Source organism: Brachycentrus maculatus, unplaced genomic scaffold (assembly GCF_059751285.1).
Source record: "Brachycentrus maculatus isolate JH-2025_06_01 unplaced genomic scaffold, ASM5975128v1 h1tg000077l, whole genome shotgun sequence".
NCBI classification, from domain to species: domain Eukaryota; kingdom Metazoa; phylum Arthropoda; class Insecta; order Trichoptera; family Brachycentridae; genus Brachycentrus; species Brachycentrus maculatus.
The window spans coordinates 623,266-647,728 of record NW_028280831.1 but is presented as its reverse complement, the minus strand read 5'-3'; the positions used below and the strand labels follow the sequence as shown (position 1 = coordinate 647,728).

Genomic DNA, 24,463 nt, shown 5'->3' with positions numbered 1-24,463 from the left:
CGTAAATGATTTTACAGTTTTTTTTAAACTAAGTTGACATAACTGTACCTACTCTATTTTGACGCTAAGTTTGAGCGCAATCTGTCATGAAGTTTACTGTCAGCAGTCAAAAACATTAGATGTACTCAAGTGTGTGTTGCGATTTTTGTAAATTTATCGCTTGAAAATAAGGTTTTCTGATGGAGATTCAATAAATTTGGAAGATTTTTTTTTTGTAATTTTTTCTTTCAGTCCCGGTATATTTGACGAGATGTAGCCTTTTTAATATTATTTTTTGTCATTTTATTACTTTAATTTCATACTATTTCTGTGAGCCTCAGCGGGTCATTATTAAGAATGGGTATCAAATTGAGTGGGCTCGACCCCAGAAACTCGACTCAAGAGTCCGCGACACTTAACCATGGAATCATAACCCGACACTTAAATTCGCCTTAAAAATCCACCAATTATGTATATTCACCAGATAAGGAAAAGTGAAATCCCGAGTTAAGAACAGTCCACAAAACATCAAAACAATACCTCTGTATTCCTATTATTATATCGAAAATTCTAATCTACAATATAATACGAACATATTGTGCTGTTTTAAAGCAGGTTACATGTGCATTTGATTTGTTCATAACAATTCATACAATTTAGCTCAAGTTGTTTTTATAATACTTGCATTATCTCTTTTTTAAACTAGTATACCTACTTAGGCCAATAGTTAAAAATCCGTTAAATTTTACTGCCTGTCATCTTACCGCAAGTAGGTCGACTTCTGTTTTATGTGTTTGTGCTGTTATTGCTAAAAAACGTTTATTTTTGTCTTGCATTGTGTGTTGCTCTACAAACACTTCAGAAATAATTCAGAAATGTAGGCAACTTGATCAAAGTTATTAAATTTTATTACTTGCATAATATTAAATTTCAGTCAAAGTTTTATTTTCGCAACTGTGAACTCTTTTAACTGTTAGAGAATCAAGTAATTAGTAGGTATTCCTAAATGTCGACGTTCAATTACATTTACGTGTTAACTGGTTACATACTATCGACCCTTGTCCGTACCCAATGGCGCATAAGGCACTGCATCAAATTGATACTGAACGTTGATTATATGAAGGCAAGGTGATCAGTCTTGCGCTACAGAATCCAGTCCAGGGTAATATAGAATAAATATCAGAGTAAAAAAGCACTTATGTTTATTTTGAACCCTTTGGCAATCAAAACCAGGTCTTCCAGCTTGGTTTACACACTCTAACCATTATGCTAATGGTTAGAGTGTGCATAGCGAAGAAAAACTGGTTAGGTACCTACCCATACAAAAATATGGACAGTTGGCGTAAGAAAGTTGGATATTATTTTATGTCAGGTCAGTTAAACAATAGGTTTGTTGACCTCTTTAGAGCAACACACTTCGTTTTGGATTCTTATATAGATTTATAAATTCACATTATTGTTACAAATACTGCTGACTTCACAACATTTCGAGTGTGTCCAAATACTTGTTCACAAAATCTGGATTGTCTCCAATTACAGGAGTTATTTTCATATTATTTTTTGAAATAAGAAGAATGTGGAAGTCTGATTAAACCAGCCTATGACGGTCGTCAGCCCCTTAAATGCACAGACTTTCATACTATTCTTCACCTTTGATGAGATGTCAAAAAATAATACTGCTGACTTCATGTACACACAGTCGTTATTTTATTTAAATAATATATAAGCCATTTTTTTACAATCACATAACAGCATAGTCCATATATCAAACTTATATATTATATATGTATATAGTTTCATTTCTCTTAATTTTGACCCTGAAGATAACGTATTTTTATGAGTTTTTTGTTGTTGTTTATATATGGGATCATTTAACCACATAGAAGTGATAAAACGATAAAAATATGACTAATGGTCCAAAGATTACTCCGGATCAGACTCTCGGTTAAATAATGTATCACGAATTGTCTTCGGGATGTCATCAACTACTTCCGGTCGCCAGATCCGGTAGGCTCCTAATCCGCTTGCAGATAATCTTTTGACACGGGCGGAAATGCGATGTCACACTAAAAGTTGTGGGTACCATACCCAGTACCCACGCCGTACTTAGATATTATTTTAGCGACCGAAATTGTTATGTTAGTTTTGTCTCTCAATGACCGAAACGGTACCTAATTCTAGATCAAAAATGATGAATGTATTTTGATAATATGCCATTTTGTGTTTAGTTTATTTGAAAATGTAGACATAACATGTAGGTGTATAGTTACAACATTTTGAATGTGTCCAAATACTTGTTCACAAATCTGGATTATCTGCAATTAGGAATTTACGTGTGTAAAGTGATCACTCAAACCAGGCTATGACGGTCGTAAACCCTGTAAATGCCCAGACTTCCATATTCTTCATAATCCATGTTGAGATGTCAAAAAATAACTCCTAATTGGAGATAATCCAGATTTGTGAACAAGTATTTGGACACACTAAGAATGTTGTAAAATATTTTTACTCTCACTTGCCTTTGAAAAATACCATCAAATAGGCGTCTTCGCCTCAAAATTTATCTTATTTTCTCTCAAAACAATTTTTTCGAAAGTTTTCTCAGATATCGCTCACTCCTTTCAACAACGTCATATATAAAAAAACGATATTTTTAAGGAGATCGTTTTTAAAGTATAAAAATGTGATAAAATGTATCAAATATAAATATCAAGCCACTTATTGAACTTTTTACTGTGCAACAGATCTTTTTAGGTAAAACCTGAATGTTTTTTCTTCATTTGAAAATATTTAGTGTATTTAAAAAAAATAATTAAACCATACCTTTTCTTCAAAATGCAAAAACAACACTTTCTGCCCTGTAGCGGGTAAATATTAAGTACGTAAGTTTAAAATACGCCGCTTTTGCTGGGATATAGTACATTTTTTGGGCATTCCGAAAACGTGCACTGCTGAAAATTGTCGATTTTTGATATATGACGTTGTTGAAAAGAGTGAGCGATATGTTACTTCAATAAAAAATGTAATACATAATACACGTTTATATTTTTACTAAAAGAGAAGTCTAATTTTAAATTACTTGCTTAAAATCGTGAGGACAGTATGTGCCATGAAATCGGCACAGTCGTGATATGTGAAGAAAGAGGCGGTATTTATTTTTGCTGCACTAAAACATGTAATCATTAAAATGTAAATAAGAATATGAACATTCATTAAATTAATTTCACAAAAGAATACGTTATATCTAGGCTTCTGTAATGATAATAAAACGTAATTATATTATAAACGGAACAGGATATAACCTTCAGAATAACTATTTGATATTTAATTTTTAATTTAATTTAAATTTTATTTTATTCGTAATTATATGATCGAAATTTATGAAAAGGCAGTTTTCTGTGTAAATATTATTTTACATGTTTTAAATTTAAGACGCCATTTCCATTGAGGAGTGGGCATTTATATCGTATGTTATAAAAACTTCTGTACAATAAATAATGATAAAATTTTAGCAAACTAAATTTTAGCAAATTATAATAGTTATCCTTATTAAGGTGTATTATTACGTGGGTGCATAATTTGAAAACTGTAATATTTAATGTACCTAGGGTAAAAACCCCGTTTATTATCACCTTACCTTAACAGATTGATTCAGTCAATATCGATTTATAGCTTAACCATTTACCATATTAATATATATTTTTATTAAATGTATTTAATTTATTTTAACTATTTCTTAATTTTGAAGTATAACAATAGACATATTAGAATTAATATTTTTCTCGTTGGAAAATATAAAATAACTGTTCTCTTTTTTTAAATTGATTTTCTGTTTCGTGTTTTGTATCCAAATATTTTAATTTCACAATATTTTCATTGGCTCTTTATTAGAAATAGGAGTGAAGTTTTGGTAATGTGGACTCGAATCTGTAAACTAATGTCTGCGACAGCTACCAAGGAATGACAACCTGAACCCAACAAAGATATTGATCATTATGAAGCTAGATATTGTCATTCATGAAATGTTTCTAAATAAATTTAACTACATTTATTCCGCTGTCATGAAAAAAAATACACTACGAAAAATCAGAATATCGGTCCTAAAAATAGTATTTATATTTGAACTCAACCGTCAATATTTGGGCAAAATCATCGTTGTTAATAAAGACAGTATCTTAATGGCATTAAATAAAGACGTCTATAATAGTTGGTAATGTATTATATAATATAATAATATAATACACACGAAATCTGCAGTGTTCATAACTGGTCGGGGTTTCTCTATAATATTACCCAAATAACGAATGACCCTGTAAACCCTACCTATTTTTCTTTTATTTTCATAAGCATACAATACCAATTTATACTGCGAGACGAAAATATAACATTATTTGTGTTAATATTACTCGAAATAAAAGTAAACACCTTTTATATTAGTGCATGGTTCTTACGAAACTTCGATAACTATTTTTTAAACGATAATATTTAGTATCGAGGTATAAAATAAATAAATTACGGAATTCTCATTCCCTTTACCAGCCACATCGTTAAATATGAGGTAATAATAATGATTGTTAGTAATACTGTATTGTTTTACTTTGCATACACATTTTGTTTCTTACAAAATTGTGTTTCAACATGAAAGAGACTGTGTTATGACAGTCCTTTGATAATTTAATGACCCCTGAAGTATTTATTTTAAAACACTGATTTTTAAACGAATATATTTGATGGTATGATAGTTGGTCGTTGACGTCGTGTTGGTGTATAATAGATAACTGTTGTGTGAGCGATCGTTAAACGAGATTATTCTTTATCGTTGAGTGACTATATTAAATTATTATATTATATTAATATTATGATCAACACCCTCATTTTTCCCCTTTTGATTAATATTATATTATATCAACACAAATCGTAAATACAAGGGGTGAAGAGTAAAGGCTCCAATTATTGATACTTGAAGCAATTGGTTGAGTCAGTATGAATTATTTTCAGCCAAACCATTCCTCATATCAATATTTATGTTGTTTTATACTAATTAATATTAACTTCATTTAAATGTACGAGTTTTTTTAAGTTTTCTTATGTTTTTTTAAATAAAAATTCGCCTTATAAAATTGATGTTTTTATTTTATTTAAAAAAATAATAAAAAAGGGCTGATATCAACTCTCATCAAGTTCTGGTCTGTATTTGAAATACTTGATCATGCCAAGTTTTCCTCGATCTTCCTCTGCTTCTATTAGCAACCAAATTCGCCTCATAAATTCATTTTACTGAATGCAGTCGAAATGCTATATCTCAGACAAATGTGCGGTAAAGCGATGAATGATAGATGTTCAAATGGTGATGTAAGGAAATAATGCGAGGCTGAGATAAACATTTTCGATAAAATTCAGAAAGTTTTTTTGAGTTGGTTCAGAAATGTGAATCGATCAAGTGAAGAAAGAACAGTAATTTTTTTTTATAAATAGAAAATATGTAATTTCAGGTCCTATTAAACAATTATAGCACAAATACCGAAGCACGTATTTAGACTAAATAAATCAAAAATGCTTTTAAATTTCGTCCAATTACTCTGTCATTCGTCTTCGTGTAGTATTTATAAAAAAGTAACAATCAAAAATAATTACTAAAAAGCACAAAAAGCGTTTTAAGCCGTAAAATAAACAGTAAACACTTTCTAATAGGGTTTTTAGTCGGTTTACCTAAAATTTTCGAGTAAGTGAAAGTTCTTAGTGGAAGCAATGTAATGAAAGACAAGGGCCACGCGTATAATTTTCGTTAAAGTTGCAACAATTTTTTTAGAATATTATGACACGGAAGATAAAAGCCTCCAGTGTCTAAAATGCAAATGACGAAAAATTAGAGAATGACATTTCATAAGAGTTGACTACAATTTTTTACGTAACAGAGTATCAGGAAGGCAGAGCGTTACCAGAATACTCAATTCTGTGTTGAAATACTATAGACGGTGCGTGCGGGGATCAGGGGCCCAGAACTCACAAATAATATAATAGAACAATGCAAGTTTTAACTCAAGGAGAAACTTGGAGGAATTACGAAAATGTCTTAGCAAAAGTATTAAAATTTATTCACAAACTTAGACAATACTCACCGAATTACTAAGAAATTAACCGAATGATTATACCCATTCTCATCTACAATACAAAAAAAAAATATTTCGGTATTCAAATATAATTTTGAATTGAATTCTTCTAACTCGTGTTTCGTTAATTTGCTAATTGAATGGTTTATTAGAATCTTTGGGTTTCTTTTTCAGTAAATTTTATACAAAATATTATCATATTACGGCATATCTTTTTAATTATTATTATTTGGCCATTGTCTGCATCTAAATACACATTTAGTGCTAAGGACACTGCGTTAGAGTGACGCAGTGTTATCGTTAATTACGTGAAAGCAAAAAGATAAGTAGATACAGAAAAAGGAAAATAACTGCAATGCTTAGGGCAATCAGGGTCGCATACCCTTACTCGTAGAAGCGTGTGTACGTTGGATTTACTATGTTAATATGCTATTTTAGTCCAATTTAGAAGTTACGATGGTTTTTTTTAAGCAATGCGGTAGTAAATATAACAAACTTCACGCTATTTTGTCACAAAAGTTACTCACTATTCCAGATATTTGTAACACAAGAGTTGTAACGTTTATTTAGAAATGTAATGTTTATATAGAGATGTAAATATTTCCAAAGAGGTTTAATAATTATCGAACATTATCTTCCCTTTAATCAAATAATTGTCAACATTTTGAGTGTGTCCAAATACTTGTTTCATTGAATAAAAAGCTTTTTTCATCTCACCAATAGATGTCTCGAGTGAATTTCTAGTAATTCAAGTACAATGTTTCGAAATTGGAACATAAATAGAACTTTCGTTGTGTAGTTGTCGATCATGGGTAGAATTGACGAATGTGTGTAAAATGTGTAAAGTGATCACTTAAAGCAGCCTATGACGTAAGCACCGTATATCCTCAGACTTCCATATTCTTCTTCATCTATGTTGAGATGTCAAAAAATAATATAAAAAATAATTTCTCATTTATTTCAGACTCGTCCTTTTTCAATGATAAACATAGTATTTAATATAAAAACAAACCTTCTCACAGGGTTATGTTATTATGTGTTATGTTAAGTATAATATCTCAGTCCTATATACGTTACCAAACAAACAGGACAGGGCTACCGACTGCAAGTCAATGCATACACGCTTGTCTCACGTACTTGACGGACGCGAGAGAACCAGTCAATGATTCAATCTCTTTCCAGCATCCGGCCATGTGCTTCTGACACTTCTCGTATTGAATAGCCGCCTTTGAGTTCATCGCCACCTCTCTATTCACAGCTTATTGCCGCCGTATTCCCCATCACGATACAGCGAGCCGCCCTCCATTCGAACAACGTTAGCCTCCCATTATCAGACTTGAACTTCGATACAAGATCCTCGGGGTCAAAGTGTCTCGGTAACTGCTTTATATTTATCATGCGGTTGTGAATGGTGAGTGTATCGGCGAGTTCGACACTGGAAATGAGAGATAGATATAGGAAGAGTAATCTGATATAGGATGTTAATTATTTTACTGATCATTATTAGATAGTTAACGCGGACTTGAACTACATATTATTGGAATATTATTTAAATAACAGGTATCCTTCAAAAATCATGACTTCAATGCACTATTTATAACATTATTGAATTTATTATTAGATTAAAACCAATATTTTTAGCTTTTCCACTTTTTTATTTGACCAGCGACCGGGTTTCGTCGTTACCGACATCATCAGACTGGTGATGTCGGTAACGACGAAACCCGGTCGCTGGTCAAATAAAAAAGTGGAAAAGCTAAAAATATTGGTTTTAATCTAATAATAAATTAAAAATGCAATTCCATCACGAAGTGTCAGTGGATAATATAAATCTATTAACATTATTGAACTTTTTACTTACGGATGACATTTTTATTTATTAAATAATTGTTTTAAGAATGTTTTTTTTGACATCTCAGCATAGATGAAGAAGAATATGGAAGTCTGGGCATTTACAGGACTTGTCTGGGCATTTACGACCAGTCAAAGGCTTGGTTAAGTGATCACTTTACACACGTGTAACATTTTACCAATGACTGACAACCACACTTCCCAAATTTTTGGATGTCATAGATATATGATCCATCTTATGGCGTTCCGCGATCGAGTTCACAACAGCTATATTTGATTGTATTTAGAAAGCTTTTACTTAGCGAAGACCTTTTTATTTGTATGTAGGACCCGAACCCGGATTATTTCACATACTAGGAAACGCCTCAAAACCATATTCATTTTTTTGTGCAGTAAAATATTTGACTATCGTGTATCAAATTTCATTACGTATTACAATTAAAAGGCGCCACGTTTACATTCAAAGTCCTTCGTACTGTAATAAATATCAAGAACTCTTAGTAAAAAACTTTTAAAAAATCAATAGGGGTATTAAAGGTAATGAAATTTCGTTCTCTGTTGTCATCTTGTTGTATTTTCTGTGTATCTAATTGTATAAATGTATCAATCGTGCGTAAAAAGATGACGGTAAAAATATGTGTTGATTAATACTACGTTGCGATGCCTCTGTCAGATTCACGTTCAATTATTTATTTGATTTTTTTTTGGGAATTTTACAGAACAGTTACATCAAGTCAGTCACATTATTATAGTATAAGTATTACAAAATAAGTACTTGTACTATCTCAATTACAAAATTCCACACTTGTAACTTTGTGAAAATATTATGAACAGTTAGTTTCATATTTCTGTGTTATGTACTTAACTCCTGTGTCCATTTTTTAACATTTAAAATGATAAATTATCAACAACATTTTGAGTGTGTCCAAATAATAAATTATCTGGTCAAATTATAAGCTTAATAATAAAAATGAAAATTGTATTTTCTGGCGTTTCTCATGTGTGTGATTATAATAAAAGAGTTTCTGCTCAATAAAAAGCTTCTTTTCATCTCACCAATAGATGTCCCTAGTGAAGTTCTAGTGATTCAAGAATAATGTTTCAAAGTTGGTTCATTATTGACAACCACACTTCCAAAAATTTGATAAGTGTGGTTGTCAATAATGGGTAGAATCGGTGAATGTTACACGTGTGTAAAGTGATCACTTAAACCAGCCTATGACGGTCGTCAGCCCCGTAAATGCCCTGACTTCCATATTCTTCTTCATCTTTGATGAAATGTCAACAACAAAAAAAATAAGTCATAATTTATTTTTTAGTATACCTACACAAGAAAACGCATCAAATTCTAAATAATAAATAATGTGATGAATTATCGCTTCCCATTTGGAAAAAAGATCAAGAAAAAAGAAGGAAAAATCTTATTAATTTACCCAACACACCAAACATCTGTTAGTCTTATTCTTTAGTCCGCTTTCACATTTTTTCTGTTCCTTTGACACTTGTTCTGTTTACCTTTTAACAATCACACCGTTGTATCACAGGTTTCTGAGCAATACGGTATTTGACTCGTATTGACAAACATTTATCAATGGACTAGTTTTCCGGCGCTCTGGGAACTTTTTTCTATTGAATTCATTGTTCCATTGGATAATATCCAATATTTTGTCAACTCCGTTACGTTTCGCCCGTTTAATAGAATAGACCTCATCGCTCAGTGTTTACATATCTGGCTACCAGTTATCAGCATATACTGTACGCGTTTATTTGCCTTGAACCCTACTGATGTGTGTGTTTGACTTCTGTGCGGTGAAACGGAGTATTTGCTCCCGAATGTAAATATACACCCAATGTCTGAGTTGTGTCTGAGTAGAGTGTGAGTACCATTTCGTATTTATCATTGGTTCAACTAACTGCTTTGTTTAACTTTTCACTCCGTGGTATTATTGTTTTACTTGTGATGTTTTGTGTCTGCGCGTATAGACATATTTACATTATAATGTAGGTGAACTTGGTACAATCTATGATTTTTGAGGTCAAATGTACTCGTACGTAATACACGTACGCTGATTAGTAGAGAAATGAGAATTTTTGAAAGCTTTTACCAATTGCTTTACTTTTGTTATGTATTTATATGTTATTATTTTATCTTTTTTTGTAAATGATTCGCTGGTACTCCAATGCTTCAGATTTTTATTCTACTACTACTACTACTACCATCACGCCGTTTCCCCGCAGGGGTAGGCAGAGAGGATGGAACGCCACACTCTTCTGTCCTGACATACACTCCTCGCCTCCGTCACATCCATACATCTAGTCATACATGCCCTCCGATTACGCAGACTTTTGACACCGCCAGATTTTAGGTTCTGATTGATCTGATCGTGCCAAGTCTTTTTCGGTCGTCCACGTTCTGTTTTCCCTCTCACATTCGCCACATATATTTTCTTAGTCATTCTCTCGCTATCCATTCGCTCCACATGTCCATACCACCGCAAAGAGCTCTTCCTAATCTTTTCAATTATTCCTCGTTCAGCCTTACATTCCTTTCTTATATCGTCGTTTTTAATTCTGTCATACAATGATTTTCCACACATTCGTCTGAGGGAGCGCATTTCAACAGCGTTCACTCTGCTTTCATCCTTCCTTTGCCAGTTCCATGTTTCGCTTCCATACATTATTATTTTTATTCTAGGCAACCAAAATTTAATTTGACTTATCAGTACACTACATACCTACGTGGTATAATTTTATCTAACTAACTCTCTCATTTTGTTGTAGATATACTCAAAAATAATAATATGATGAACATGTTTTTTTTTAATCAAGGAATGAATTCTTTAGACCTCACCATTATAAAAATCGCTATTCATTTAAAATATTTGCAACATCATCGTGCATTCATTTGTTATATATCTCTTCATTTTACAAAATGCTAGATATTTTATACATCGACATCCGTTTTTTTCTGATCATCTAGCCAGTACTAAACAGTATCAATATTTTTGTCTAAATAATATTTGACAAAAAATGGTATTAAACGATTTATTAAAACGAACTCTTGCCAGTGACGTACGGAAATTAAAAAAAACTTAGAAAAGTTTAAAGTAAAAAATAATAAGAACGCTGAAACATTCCCAGATTCAAAGATACATTTTGAGAGCAATTAAATTTTAAACACGGAAAAAACGATATTTCCTTTTGAAACTTGGGCAACCTATCAAACATGAATCAGTTAAAAAAAATGGTTATAATAAAAAACGATATTTGATCGCTTAGCACTGATATTATCTGAAAACGTCATTTTTATATGTATAAGTTGTTGTTACCCTTCAATTGTGGGCCATCGATATATTCCTTGTATAAGGAATAAAGTATGTCGTTTTTAATTAAGTAATTTTTTTATTTAACATGTTTTTTTGTTTTGTTTACAGCTGCTGCAAAATAAAATAGAAAACATCAGTCGAACTCTAGTCGACAGAATACACAGGACCACGGAGGAAAGAGATGATCTCAAATTTCAGGTATCTATTATATATGTTTTTTTTAATACCTAAAAGAGTCATTTTTAAAGAACTCATAAAAATCAGTTCTGTTCATTTTTAAATTCGATACTAAATCAATATGAAAACTCTCTAATAATATCGTCTCACTCCTTGACTAATTATAATTATCGTTATCTGCGCTTGCACAAATTTTACAGGAGACCGTTTTTGTGTTAAGAGTTATTGCTCTTTATTTCCCCTGAAATGCAAACTTGCGACGAATATTTTTTCTGAAATTTATTTTTCTTTATTTGTCGTTGGAGACTTTTAAAGTAACATTCGATATTATTATATTTTTTGGGAAAATACATTTATTTTTTATAAATATTTCTTCGGTAATGTAGGTATGAGACTTCATAACCCCATGCATGCTTAGAACATCCAAGTAAAATTAATCCCAACTAAAATTCCGCAAAAATATCAATAACAGTTAGTGTCGTTAACTCATTGTTTTTAATTTACAATTAATAAAATAATTATTCTTGTAAATGTTAATGTATGTTTGTATAATTAAATAAATTGTAATAAAATTAAAATATAATTGAAATAATTCTACTGTTAATTATCTTCTCGGCATTTAAAAATATATATTAATTTGTTTTTTAGTACGATTATTTTCCATCAAAATCATAAATATTTCCTTAAATCTGGCCAAGTATTGAACAGATAACCTAAATATTTTCAATCACCCAAATAAATATAAAAAACTATTGAATACCATTCATGAGGTAGGTAGATTTTTTTATCACTATTATAGATAGATACCTACTTGCCTGATTATTTTTTAAAACAAAGATGGCAAGTAATTACCGATTCTCGTTTAGAAACTGGATCCCGAGGAATTATGCCTATTCATCATGAGATGCTTTCAGATAAAATAGGCGCCTATTTCTACACTCATTCTTGCCATTGAATCATCTACAATATTAACCACTTTTTATACAACTTTCTCGACTCTGCGGCGTCGGACGCGCGATGAAAAACGTTTCAACGATTTAGATTAGACAACAATATCATTAATTTTATATCGGTACAAGTGTACCTAATTAGAAATGAAAGCAAACGTAGAAAATGCATTTTTTTCTCTTTGTAATTTTTATTTCGATTAACTGTCGAATGTCTCTCGAGTCGAATCTTTTGAATTTACAATAAATCAATTCTAGGTCAAATTTTTATGTTGAAATCAATTATCGGTAAAATGTATTAATTTATTTTTATGGAAAAGAGTAAAAAATTAATAGATTTAAGTTTTGTACTGACATTTCTTGGTGTAAATACATTTTATACAATAAAACAACAACCACATACTCGTATATGTTTTTTTCAATTTTATTTGATTTGACCAGTAACCGAGTTTCGTCGTTACCGACATTATCAGACCATTCTGATTTTTATTAAGTAAAAAAAAACATTTTTTTTATTTAGTTTAAAAGTATTGAAAAACAAAATCAATTGATTAATTTTGCGCCACCCTAAATAAGTTTGTATACTGCAACCGTGTAGGTCACAAATGTCAAATATAATTGACGTACGAAGCCATTTGCAAAAATTCTTCTTCTGATAGAGTTATTAATTTTGTCCCACCCTGTACATTGGTATTGTATTTTCAAAAAAAAAAAATGGTTTAAAATACATTGTCAAACACGAGAAGGTTGTTCCTTATTGCTTATTTAATCATTTAAGTATGTCTGTTTTCACAAATACAATAAATATCTAGCAAATTCAAATAACTAGGTACGAGTATTGAATGGTGACATGTTATTTCCGTGCCTATGGCGACCTCGGGCGTGCTCCATTTCAGGCGATACCAAAACGAGTTTCCCTTTTTTTTCTCCTCTGCAATTCCCAGGTGGCGTCACCTCCGTCTGCCATCTGAATACAGACGGCTTCACATCGCATCGCGCTAGTTACGATAAATTCGTCAAAAGTAGCAAGTCGGTCATTTGCATTTTTTCATTCAATCTTCGAAACCTGTCTGGCAAGCTGCTAGTACACACAAACTGATTGATGATATAAATAGATTCTTATCACTTATTTTTGTCACAACATTTTGAGTGTGTCCAAATACTTGTTCACAAATCTGGGTTTCTCCACTTGGAAGTTACGTTTCAACATAGATGAAGAAGAATGTGGAAGTCTGGGTATTTACAGGGCTTATGGTATGTTATAGACTGGTTAAGGTATCATTTTACACAAGTATAACATTCGCCATTCTACCCACGATTGACAACCACACTACTCAATTTTTTGGAACTCATACCATCAAAAATCTCATCATTGAGTTCATAATAAGCGTCATGTGATTGATAATACATGGTATGTGTTTCAAAAATTTCGTAATGTGGTTGTCAATCATAAGTACAATGGTAGATGTTACAGTGATCAATTAACCAGCCTATGACAGATCATAAGCCCAGTAAATACCCAGACTTCCATATTCTTCTTCACCTATGTTTAGATATCAACATTTGTATTTATTTTTTTCTTTCTTGATACTTACTATCATTAATCCTCATTAAAGGATTAATGAGAACTTCATCAAGAATGAATCATCATTCCTCATTAAAGGATTAATGAGAACTTCACCAAGAATGAAACATCATTCCTCATTAAAGGATTAATGAGAACTTCACCAAGAATGAAACATCAATCCTCATTAAAGGATTAATGAGAACTTCACCAAGAATGAAACATCATTCCTCATTAAAGGATTATTGAGAACTTCATCAAGAATGAAACATCATTCGTTAATTGCGTCTTATGAAATTTGTAAATTTAGGAGTGTTGAGATGGTTTAACACGTGGAGCCTATGAATGATGATCAAACGGTGAAACAGATTTACGACGCTAATGTGCGATATATCTTTCCTCTTTATATGATGGCTTTGTTAATTACTGGAGTGCCTTTATTTTAGAGTGCCAGGTTGAATTAATTAATGAATTAATTCATTAATTAATTATACAGCTCCTCCCAAAGAATATCTTTAATTACCTGTAAATTTGTAAGGCATGAAAACATTGCACTAATAACTTACGTTATCCCTGTAATATTCATCTTCTTCTTCTTCTGCGTCATTGTCCTAATTGCTGAGGTTTGTGATCATCCTCTCTCCTTGTTCTCAAAACATTTTGTGTAGTTCTCCACTTCTCCCGACACTTCGCCATCGGTATCGCTCCAAACAGTGATGAACTTGTGGCAGCCTTGATTTGGTCAGTCCATCTAGTGAGGATCTTCCTCTTTTATTTACCATTTACTTTTCAACGTTGTCATCTTTTCATGTGGCGAAATGTCTGAAAAACTAAAGGAATCGTCTCAAACAGACGGAAGAAGGCTGTCATCTACTTTTCTCTACGCTTTTTTAAAATGGAAATATTTGTCTTCTACGCGGCCCAAGGAATTCGGAGCATACGTCTCCCAACTCCACATCTCTAAGGCATCGATTTTTTGCCTTTCACAAGCTTTTATAGTCCTCCATATACAGCTCTTTTTATAGTTCTCTTCCATGTAGGAATATAAGAAAAAATTAGTACCCTTACTAGTCGAGTTTTTGTGGCCTTTGAGATATTCTTTTTCCTTCAATTTTATCCAGCCTGGTCATGGTATTCTTAGCCATATTACCAAATTTAAATTATAAAAGTAAAGATAAAATATGCTGATAGAAGACAGCATAGTACCTAACAAAAGTTAGACATTATTTTAATATTACTACCGACACAAGGCCCCGCTTTATAGCCCATGATTGATCTGTAATGATCCATAATCTTCACCACACACACCGATGAATACATGCAATAAACATATTATGTCTAATAACAAATTTCGGTATGTGGATTTTCAATAAACATGGCCAAATAGACCCGCGTTCGGTTAGCACACGACTCTGGCACTGCTTTTATTCTCTAAGTACCCGTGACGAATTGCTACCTTCCAGGGATTTACATGTTCTGCGCGGCTATCATTATTTATTTTTACATATTTTACTAGTCAATCCAGCGCATCTCATGGTTCGAGAGTTTCGAAAATTGTTCCGTAACGTAAAATGTTTTAAATTACCAGCATTAAGTTATTGTAAATTGTAATGCAGTGACTGGAATATACTTTATCTAATTAAATGTTTTCATAATATAAACGTACTGACTTACTAACCATCACGCCGCTTTGCCGCAGGGGTAGGCAGAAAAAAAATAGAACGCCACACCGCTTTGTCTTTGCAAACATTCTTCGCATCTTCTCATGAATACCCGCCGATTATTCTTATATATGAAATACTTGGATTATGTCAAATTTTCCTCGGTTTTCCTTTTCTCATATTTCCTTGAAAATTTCTTGTACTGTTATATATATAATACTGAAATTCGAATATTGTGTATTCATATTTCAAGTGACAGTAACACCTGCATTTTCCAATACAACTTACTTAAGGTTGAGATCTCGAACGTTCAAATTAGAACGCGATTGGCCGCGCTAGTGGCTAGACGTCTTTCTATGTTAATTTTTTTAGAATATATACATTGGAATTTTACTTTTTTAGAATATATATTGAAAATATTTTTATAATTTTTTTGTAACACAATAACTCTTTTTTATTCAATAACTCTTTTCTTTTAAAAACCAAATACATATTTATTTCGAAGAAAAACTTATTTATTTCAATACAAAAGCGGTGTTTTAAGAAAAATTCAATAACGTCAAATGTTACCTGGGTTTAAAGAATATTAAGCTGTGGGCTAATCTTTTGTCCATCAAATATTTGTCTCAATATTTTTACGTTTGAATATTTTTATTTGCCCAAGTTTTTTAAACTTCGGTTCGTTTATATTTCTGCAAAAAAATAATAATAAAAGCATTAGATTCTTGCGACAATATGTACAAACCAGTGCGTGTAGAAAGGCCAGAAAATTATTTTCCGTTTTTGCCTCCTGTCGTAATATCGGCTGTCCAAACTTAAAACACAGTAAGGAACATTTTTTTTGTAATACATTTTTTTGCATTTTTGGACTAAGTAGATTATACTAAGTCCAAAAATGCGAAAAAAACTTACTACAAAAAAATGTCCCTTACTGTGTTTTAAGTTTGGACAGCCGATATGCAGTCGCGCAAATCGTAATCGAGACGCGACGGACGCGCGTCGCGCCGCGTCGCCTCTGGTAGCCGCGGTTGTCAGGTTCAGATTTCAGTCGCCGTATCCATTGCACCATCGGCGCCGGTAATAGCGCTCTTTGGTCCCTCGATTCTCTGAAGACTAGCCTGTCGACGACCGGCTAACTACTGAATCACGAACCGCTGAATCGGTCACAGTACTCCCTCAAAGCGCCGCATTGTTGAAAATCATTATTATCCTATGTCCCATTAGGATTGCCAACACCGATATGTCACTTCATTTTTTAACTAACTAACTAACCATCACGCCGCTTCCCCGCAGGGGTAGGCAAAGAGAATCGAACGCCACACCACTCTGTCTTTGCAAACATTCTTCGCCTCTTCTACATTCATGCATCTCCTCCTACGTACCCAACGATTATTACGACTCCTGACCCGGCCGCTGTCAAGTATTTGACATACCTGATTGTGCCAAGTTTTCCATTTTTTCATTCCTCTTAATATTTTTTTGACGATAGTGCTCTCAAATAGCAATATTTTTTGTTATTTTTGGTATGAGGAAGACCGAAGAAAACTTTTTAAATTATTTTTTTAAATTAATGTTTTACTTAGTAAATACCACTATTTCTAAAAATCTACTGTGACACGTGTTTCGATGCATTCCGCATCATTTTCAAACACCAGGAATGCATCAAAACACGTGTAACAGTAGATTTTAAGAAATAGTGATATTTATTAAGTAAAACATTAATTAAAAATGGATAGATTTTCACGCAAACTGACTGCCGAATCAATTGATGAAATCGAAGAAAACTTGTTGTAAAATTATGCTGTATTTATTTAGTTTTTATTGGAAAATGCAAGCATTTCTGTCACTTGAATTATGAATAAGTATAGAACTTTCGAAATTTTAGTATTGTATATAACAATACAAAAATTTATGAGGTGAAATATAGTTGGAAATAGGGGCAGAGAACTTGACATGATGCAGTATTTCAAATGCTTGAAAGTGGTCGGGTCAGGAGTCGGAGTAATCGGCGGGTATGTATGAGATGCATGAAAATGAGGCGAAGATTGTTTGCAAAAATAGATCGGTGTGGCTTTCTATTATTTCTGTCTACCCTACGGTGAAGCAGCGTGATGGTTAGTTACTTGATTTTTGTTTTCTTTGCTTTATGTTTTTTTTGTCAAACGCAGTCCCTGACTTTTTTCATTCAATACGTTTTTAAAGTGGTGTTTTTTTAACGGTTCTGTGAAAAACCCTAGGAACGCATGAAGCTATACCATGTGATATTAAACATTAATTTAGTATCACTACTTCATTCGATTAAACTGTTACAATTGTTCGCTATACTAATAGCTACAAGACTATACTTATAACAAAGTTTTAGTGCTTCAAAAATGCATCTTTGGAAAAATCATGATTTTTAAGTTATGATGTTCTCGGAAATAAGCGACTTGACGATGTTTATAACATTTATTTTTACGTTAAAGACATCAGATTCAAACTTTATTTTTACGTTATTTTCGTCAGTATTCGGGCAATGTTTTTCAGTTTATCTTGTCACCCGTCATTTGCCCACGCCACAAATTTATTAATTTTTTTGTTATGTGGGCATATGTTGTCAAATGTCGTGCGCAAATGAAAGGACCCCATTATCTGGATCGTCTAGGATTTTTACGATATTTCCTAAAATGAGTCAGTGATTATGCAGTAGAGAGGCGGGTATGTATTTATCCGGAGATAGTGGTAGCCTTGCATATGGTGCGCTCGCGGTGCGGCGTGAAATCACATCACACGCTGCTGGTACCGTCATCTGGTAATTATTATGATCGGTGCTGTAAATGCCGACATCGGTAACTCTAGCGTGCCGTATTGAGCGACTAACATCTGCCACGCATTCTAAATTACTTTCGATTTTGTCCAAATTACAAGCGCAGTATCTGCTTTTACGACTTGTTTTACTTTCAAATTGTTATTTTCTCGGAAACCGATATTGACCCGAATATTTATTCAAGTTGTTATTCTCCGCCTTATTATAATTTTTATATCCTCCAAAACTGTTTTGAAAAGTTTTTCATTTCTGCTTTTCAGTTGGAAGAAAAGACTATCGAGTTAGAAGGTACCAGAGCGCACGTTCGGGTCCTGGAGAGCGGCGGGCGGGGGGCGAGGGAGGGGAGCTCCGGGGGCTCCGGGGGCTCCGGGGGGGCGGGACCTCGCAGCATGCGCGCGCTGCTCCCGCTCCCGCTGCACCTGCAGTCGGACGAGGAGGAGCAGGACGCGGAGCGCACCACCGACACCCCGCGCAAGAAGCCCAGCAAGATCCCGCTCCCCCCGTCCAAGCTGCCCGGCGCCCCGCTCGCCCCCAAGCCGCCCACGGGCCGCTCCAAGGACACTCCCTCCTACCGCTCCCGGAGCGGAGACTCCCTCGGCCGGCCCGGCTCCTCGCAGTCCTGGAGGAACAAGGACGGGAACTCCCTCTCGGGCAGCAAGAGCGGCAACTCCATCTCGTCCTCCAAGAGTCCGGGCAGGAACTCCAGCTTCGTGACGTTGAAATCCGGCAGCCGGGATTCCCTCGGCAGGAGTCACGCCGCTAAACCCGGCAAAGATTCCCTGACAGGGAAGGTGCGTAACAACGACTCGCTCTCCCGGATCAGAGACTCCAACATCAGCGGCTCGAGCTCCGTAATATCCAAAGCCGGCAAGAAGGACTCCTTCGGTAGCGGGTCTCTCGCTAACGGGAAGAAGTCGGCGGTGCCGGTGAGAAGGGCGAGTAGCGGAGCCGCGCGACTGCCCGACGCGGCCGATCCCAAGGTTCGCCAGCATAAGCCTTTCTGGAGTCATTTCTTCAAAATTCTCGACAACTCCCCTTCCTAAGATGATAAACTAAAGAAAGACGCCGAGTCCACTCTTGCCTTCTTACGCCGACCTATCGAATCCCTCCGATTTTTAAACTTATTTAAGGATATTGTGAATATGTTTGACTTTTTGGTCGGTGGATATTTAGCGTGTGTGTGTTACTAACAGCATCCTCGATCAGTGTTCCCATGTCATGTAATATTCATGTCTCAGCACACCTTGTCATGTCAGGCACGACACATCTCTTGTGAATAACAGCTACCCGGGTCCCGGGTCCCGTGGCCGTTCGTCGCTTGATCCTCTGGTGGACTGTCCCGACTTCCACTCAATCCACACCCTGCAGATGTTTATGCCTTTAAGCTGATTGTAAGTCGCTTGTTTTTTTTTGTTTTTTATTTTATTATTTTTTGGCTTTCGTCTTATGGTATTTTTAATTACTTTTTTGCTATCCTCAATATATATTTATTGATATAAGTTGTTTAAAAGCACTTTGTATTCACCTTATGAGCAAAAAAGAGATTCAAAAGGTGGGGACTGACCGGAGCATTTCGTCATAACGTAACGTCGTAACATCGCTCGCGGCGAGCATCAGCGAGCATCCGAAACTATAAATGCAACGCTCGGCTTGCTGTACTGACTATACGAACGCTCGCCTCGTAACGTGTTACGTTACGACGAAATGCTCTGGTCAGTCCCCACCTTAAGATTAATGTGAAGCTGTACATATTGCACTCTATAAGTAAGTGGATCATTTGTTTTTATTACACACACATATTTTTTTCGGAAAACAATAAAAAAAATACTCATACATTTATCATTTCAACAAAATATTGGTTTAAGTGCCATGAAAAAAAAAAATTTCAAGAATCATTCACTTTGTCATTTTTCAGCTTCATTAATTAATCCTTATGAATTTACAATGCTGTTACTAATTCATTTCTTTCATACTCCCATTATTTTTTCACAAAATACCGCTGAACCCTTTTTATTGCTTGGTCCTCCAGATAAAATAATGACAGTTTTTTTTATATCTTGCCATATCATTATCGAACATGACATATGGTGAAGAGTTTGAATTTTTCATGCACATTGTGAACTGGAGGGTTATAAATCTATCAATGATGTTAAATATTGACTACACTTTTTTAAAGCATTTATATTTGGGAGTTAAAAGTGTAATCTTCATTTTATATTGAACCGTTATTTTATTTACTTATGCCTACATATAAATATGTTTTCAAATACTAAAAATAACTTTAATTCTACTTTGAAATTTGTTTGTATATTTAAAAATTCTTTTGACAATTTTTTAAAATAATTTTTATAATCGCCTATCAGTTTTTATGCTAAAAAATAATGTTTTCCTCAAATTTATTGTCTTTATAATTTTCCTCAACTGACCTATTTTTCGAGACGCAATGAATGTTTCATTACTTATGTAAATTCTTGTTTATCTTATAATCAGCTAAGTCATTAAAAAGAAAGCAAAAGGTACTTTAGTTTTCAATATTAAACTAATTTAAACAGCGGAGATTCCATCCCACAACATAAGTTGGTTTTGCCAATTGACTTATATATAAATTATATAATTTCTTACAGACCATGTGTTAAAAAAGTACCTACTGATAATATTTTATTTTGCTTATTATGTTGTTTATAAATAAAAACACTTTTCAGTATTAAACTAACCTTATAATGATTAATTTATAGTTTCACAAAATATAGTAAACCACTTTTGCACTGATGGTTAATAACGGTAGCACATACTAACATTTCAGTCTTCAGATGCACTGTATCTAGAAAATGAATAGTATTATATTACACACATTGTAATAAATCTGTAGAATCAAATTATTTTGATGAAATTCTTAAATAAGAAACTATTAAGATGCTGGTAGCATTTTTTCTAAGATAATATGACATATCATTAGCACTTGTTGCTAATATATCGATCAATATCGCCCCAAAGATGGCCCCTTTAAAGGTGGCTGAAATGTTGACAACGTCTATGGTTTGCTTGCTGCAGATTACCAGTGAAAATTAGGATATTTGTCTACAATACGCATATGTTTAGACAGTATTTTACGAAGTTCAATATATCTTTAAAATATCTTTTAATTGGTTATAATAATAAGTTTTTACAATCTTTGATATCCCAAATAATAATTTCATCATAATAACAGCTATATAGAATACACAAATTTTATGTAGTATAACTCCTGTATGTAGGAGAATTCAGTTAATATTTTCATATGATAAGACCTAAGCAAATGTTCAAAATATCTATGTATATATGTACGTTTTATTTTTTATGGCAAAATTTAGCTTTTTATCGTTAATACTAAATAAAATCCAAAGCAATATCTGCGATTTCTGACTAAAACTTGATGCTGATTTCCACTAATGATTTTTTTTATGCAGTTCTCAGCTTTTGGTGTAAGGCTGAATCCTTGGGTGAACTTTGCCATCGACGAGCGAGAAGTCTTCCACGATTCCCTCAACTCGGACGGTTCCAGGCGGGACTGTTTGACCACGGAAGAGCCCCAGATACTTCAGGACTTTGTCACTCGCAGCAACGAATTAGCCAAAGACAAGAGACTCTACTATTTGACATCAGACTATTACAAGAAAATGGACGCATTAGAATCTAAAAAAGAACACATTGATATTGCATACCAAAGTCCCAACACCGTAAAGCAGTTTTTGAATCATTCCTACAGATCGAATCATTTGACCACCATGGATGTTCACACTCTGCGGAACTCCCCCACAAAATCGGACGTGTTGTTTTTTAATCAGCCTTTCTGCCACAGTTACGAATCTGTTTGGGTCAGAAATCCTCGCCATAATTTTGACAGCATCAACAATTCCGCCATGCTCCATTCCAATATTAGTTCCAAATTACACTCGGTTACTAATGATAGTGTTAAACGGGAGGGACTAGCAGAGTGTGATTCTTTGGAGAGACGAATATCTTTTGAAGAAACATTTTGAGAATGTTTTGTAATAATACCTCACAGGTATTTACTGTAACCGTTAATAATCTATATAGTTTCAAGTATCCTCAGTTTTGGTAAAATGAACATATCAATAAGTAACCAAATATTGGGAGTATAATATTTTACACTTATGTAATTAAATGTCTGTTTTAACATTATGAGGCCCGTCCGCAAGAATTAACTTTATTACGACGCTTAGAAAGTCTAATCTGACAACACTAATATTTGTGCCTAAATAGTAATCAATAATGGGTTTGACATATTCAAACTTTTGAATTTTTTGACTGAATCTTTAGGCATTTCAATGTGAAGTTATTACCAATTTTATATTATATTATGTAAAGTTATGCGAAAGTAGAAATCGAGATGATACAGTTTATTAATTTTAATTGACGAGAAGTTTTGATCCCAATCTTTGATTTTACTTATCTGAGTAACTAAAGCAGTCTGGTTATTTGCTCATTTATCTATTTCCAGATAATTAATGATTATTATAATCTAAGCAGTGTTTGGAACCGTATTTTTAAATATCCTTCATAAACCATAAAGCGTAGTTCTATATCATATTATCTGGTAATATAAATTATCACTATATCTCTCAATATGCATATTGTTATTAAAATAAACCTCTCGTTTTATAGTCAATGGTTTCGTGTTAGTATGTTGTTTTAATAAATAAAAAATCTGGTTTTTCAAAATATCTAATAATGGTTATTGTGAAGTCATAATATTTTGTTAAACATAAAATGATAATGATTCTATTTACACAACATAGCATTGTCATCTTAGCGATTGTATTTGTAAAAAATAAAAATAAACCCATGTACAATTATCAATGATATTAGATTATTTCCCATGGAATCCCCATATTTATGATTTTGAAATGTATAAATTTTCATGGATACAAAAGATCTATATTTATAATCTGCTCACTCGACGAAATTGTACTGTTTATTTATATTTTTTTTTATAAATTAGTATTGCTATTTGAGATGGATAATTATTTGCATATATGTAATCATATTAGGTTTATATTTTTTACGAAGTGCAGCTCAAAAAAAGGTATCTCATCATTTTGCAGCTTAAATTTATACAATGTGTTTCTTTTTTTATGATATTGTTTACATTTTATAATCATATATTTTTTCAAATAATAAGAGGGATTTCCTTTGATTTTTTTTAGATTTTAAAGCTTAAACTTGGATTATTTTTTGTTATAACTAAGCTAAATTTTTTATTGTACCTTTAACCGTTATCAAGTATATTTTTCAGCATTCCTCAATAAAGTTTTCTGTGATGAACATGTTTTTATTTAACTATCTACTATTTCTAGTGGGGTATGTTCTAAAGAATATGCCTTTTCGGAACTGATTTTTTTGTGTGTTTATGAAATGAAACATTCTGTGATATGTATTCTATTTCACCCACTCACTTAGGGATAAGAATTGTTTGAAGGATCGGGATGCAAATTTTGTATATAATTACATTAATGTGCCTTATTTCTAAAGCAATCGAGTTTTCAACTTGCAAGTAATTTGTCACGTGGTTTTCTTTATCAGTATCCTTAATACAATTGTAATAATACTCGATTTTGTTATTAATTTATTCAAGAAAGAGCCCCTTCTAACCGTGCTTTCATGAAATCATCATGACGTCGATTGCTTTTGAAAGTAGGTAAATGTTTAGTACATACATTCTTTATGTAATGGTATCTTTCTTGTGTATTGACTTCAATAGTTTTTTTTTATTATACTGAATATACTCCATTATTAATTTTTGCAATTTTTGTTGTTACATTTTGTAATGAATTAAATAAATAAATAATAACAAAGCGTTTGTTAATTATGTAGAAATATACTTTGTATTGTAACATGTGATGACTCATATTCAGAGTGATTCCTCCACTTCTCTTAATAACTTAAGGATATTATTAAAGTTACTATTCCCGAGTTGCTATTCTCATTACATAAATTAATATAACATACTTTTTTTTAATTTCTTTTCATGGCGTAGGCGTC

General features: G+C 33.0%; 1 protein-coding gene across 3 annotated transcripts in view; it reads left to right on the top strand.

Moving 5' to 3' along the window:
• Positions 1 to 23,464, top strand: part of jvl (javelin-like) — a 180,049-nt gene extending 156,585 nt beyond the window's left edge. For 2 of the 3 annotated variants that reach the window (XM_088257278.1, XM_088257277.1), the window contains exons 4-6: positions 11,375 to 11,464; positions 18,682 to 19,401; positions 21,868 to 23,464. In XM_088257278.1, coding sequence (XP_088113404.1) covers positions 11,375 to 11,464; positions 18,682 to 19,401; positions 21,868 to 22,440 — 1,383 coding nt within the window. In that variant the 3' untranslated portion in view covers positions 22,441 to 23,464. Of the gene's footprint in view, positions 1 to 11,374; positions 11,465 to 18,681; positions 19,813 to 21,867 lie in introns of all 3 variants that reach the window. The other variant, XR_015837311.1, reaches the window with a different exon arrangement.
• The last annotated feature ends 999 nt before the right edge of the window (positions 23,465 to 24,463 follow it).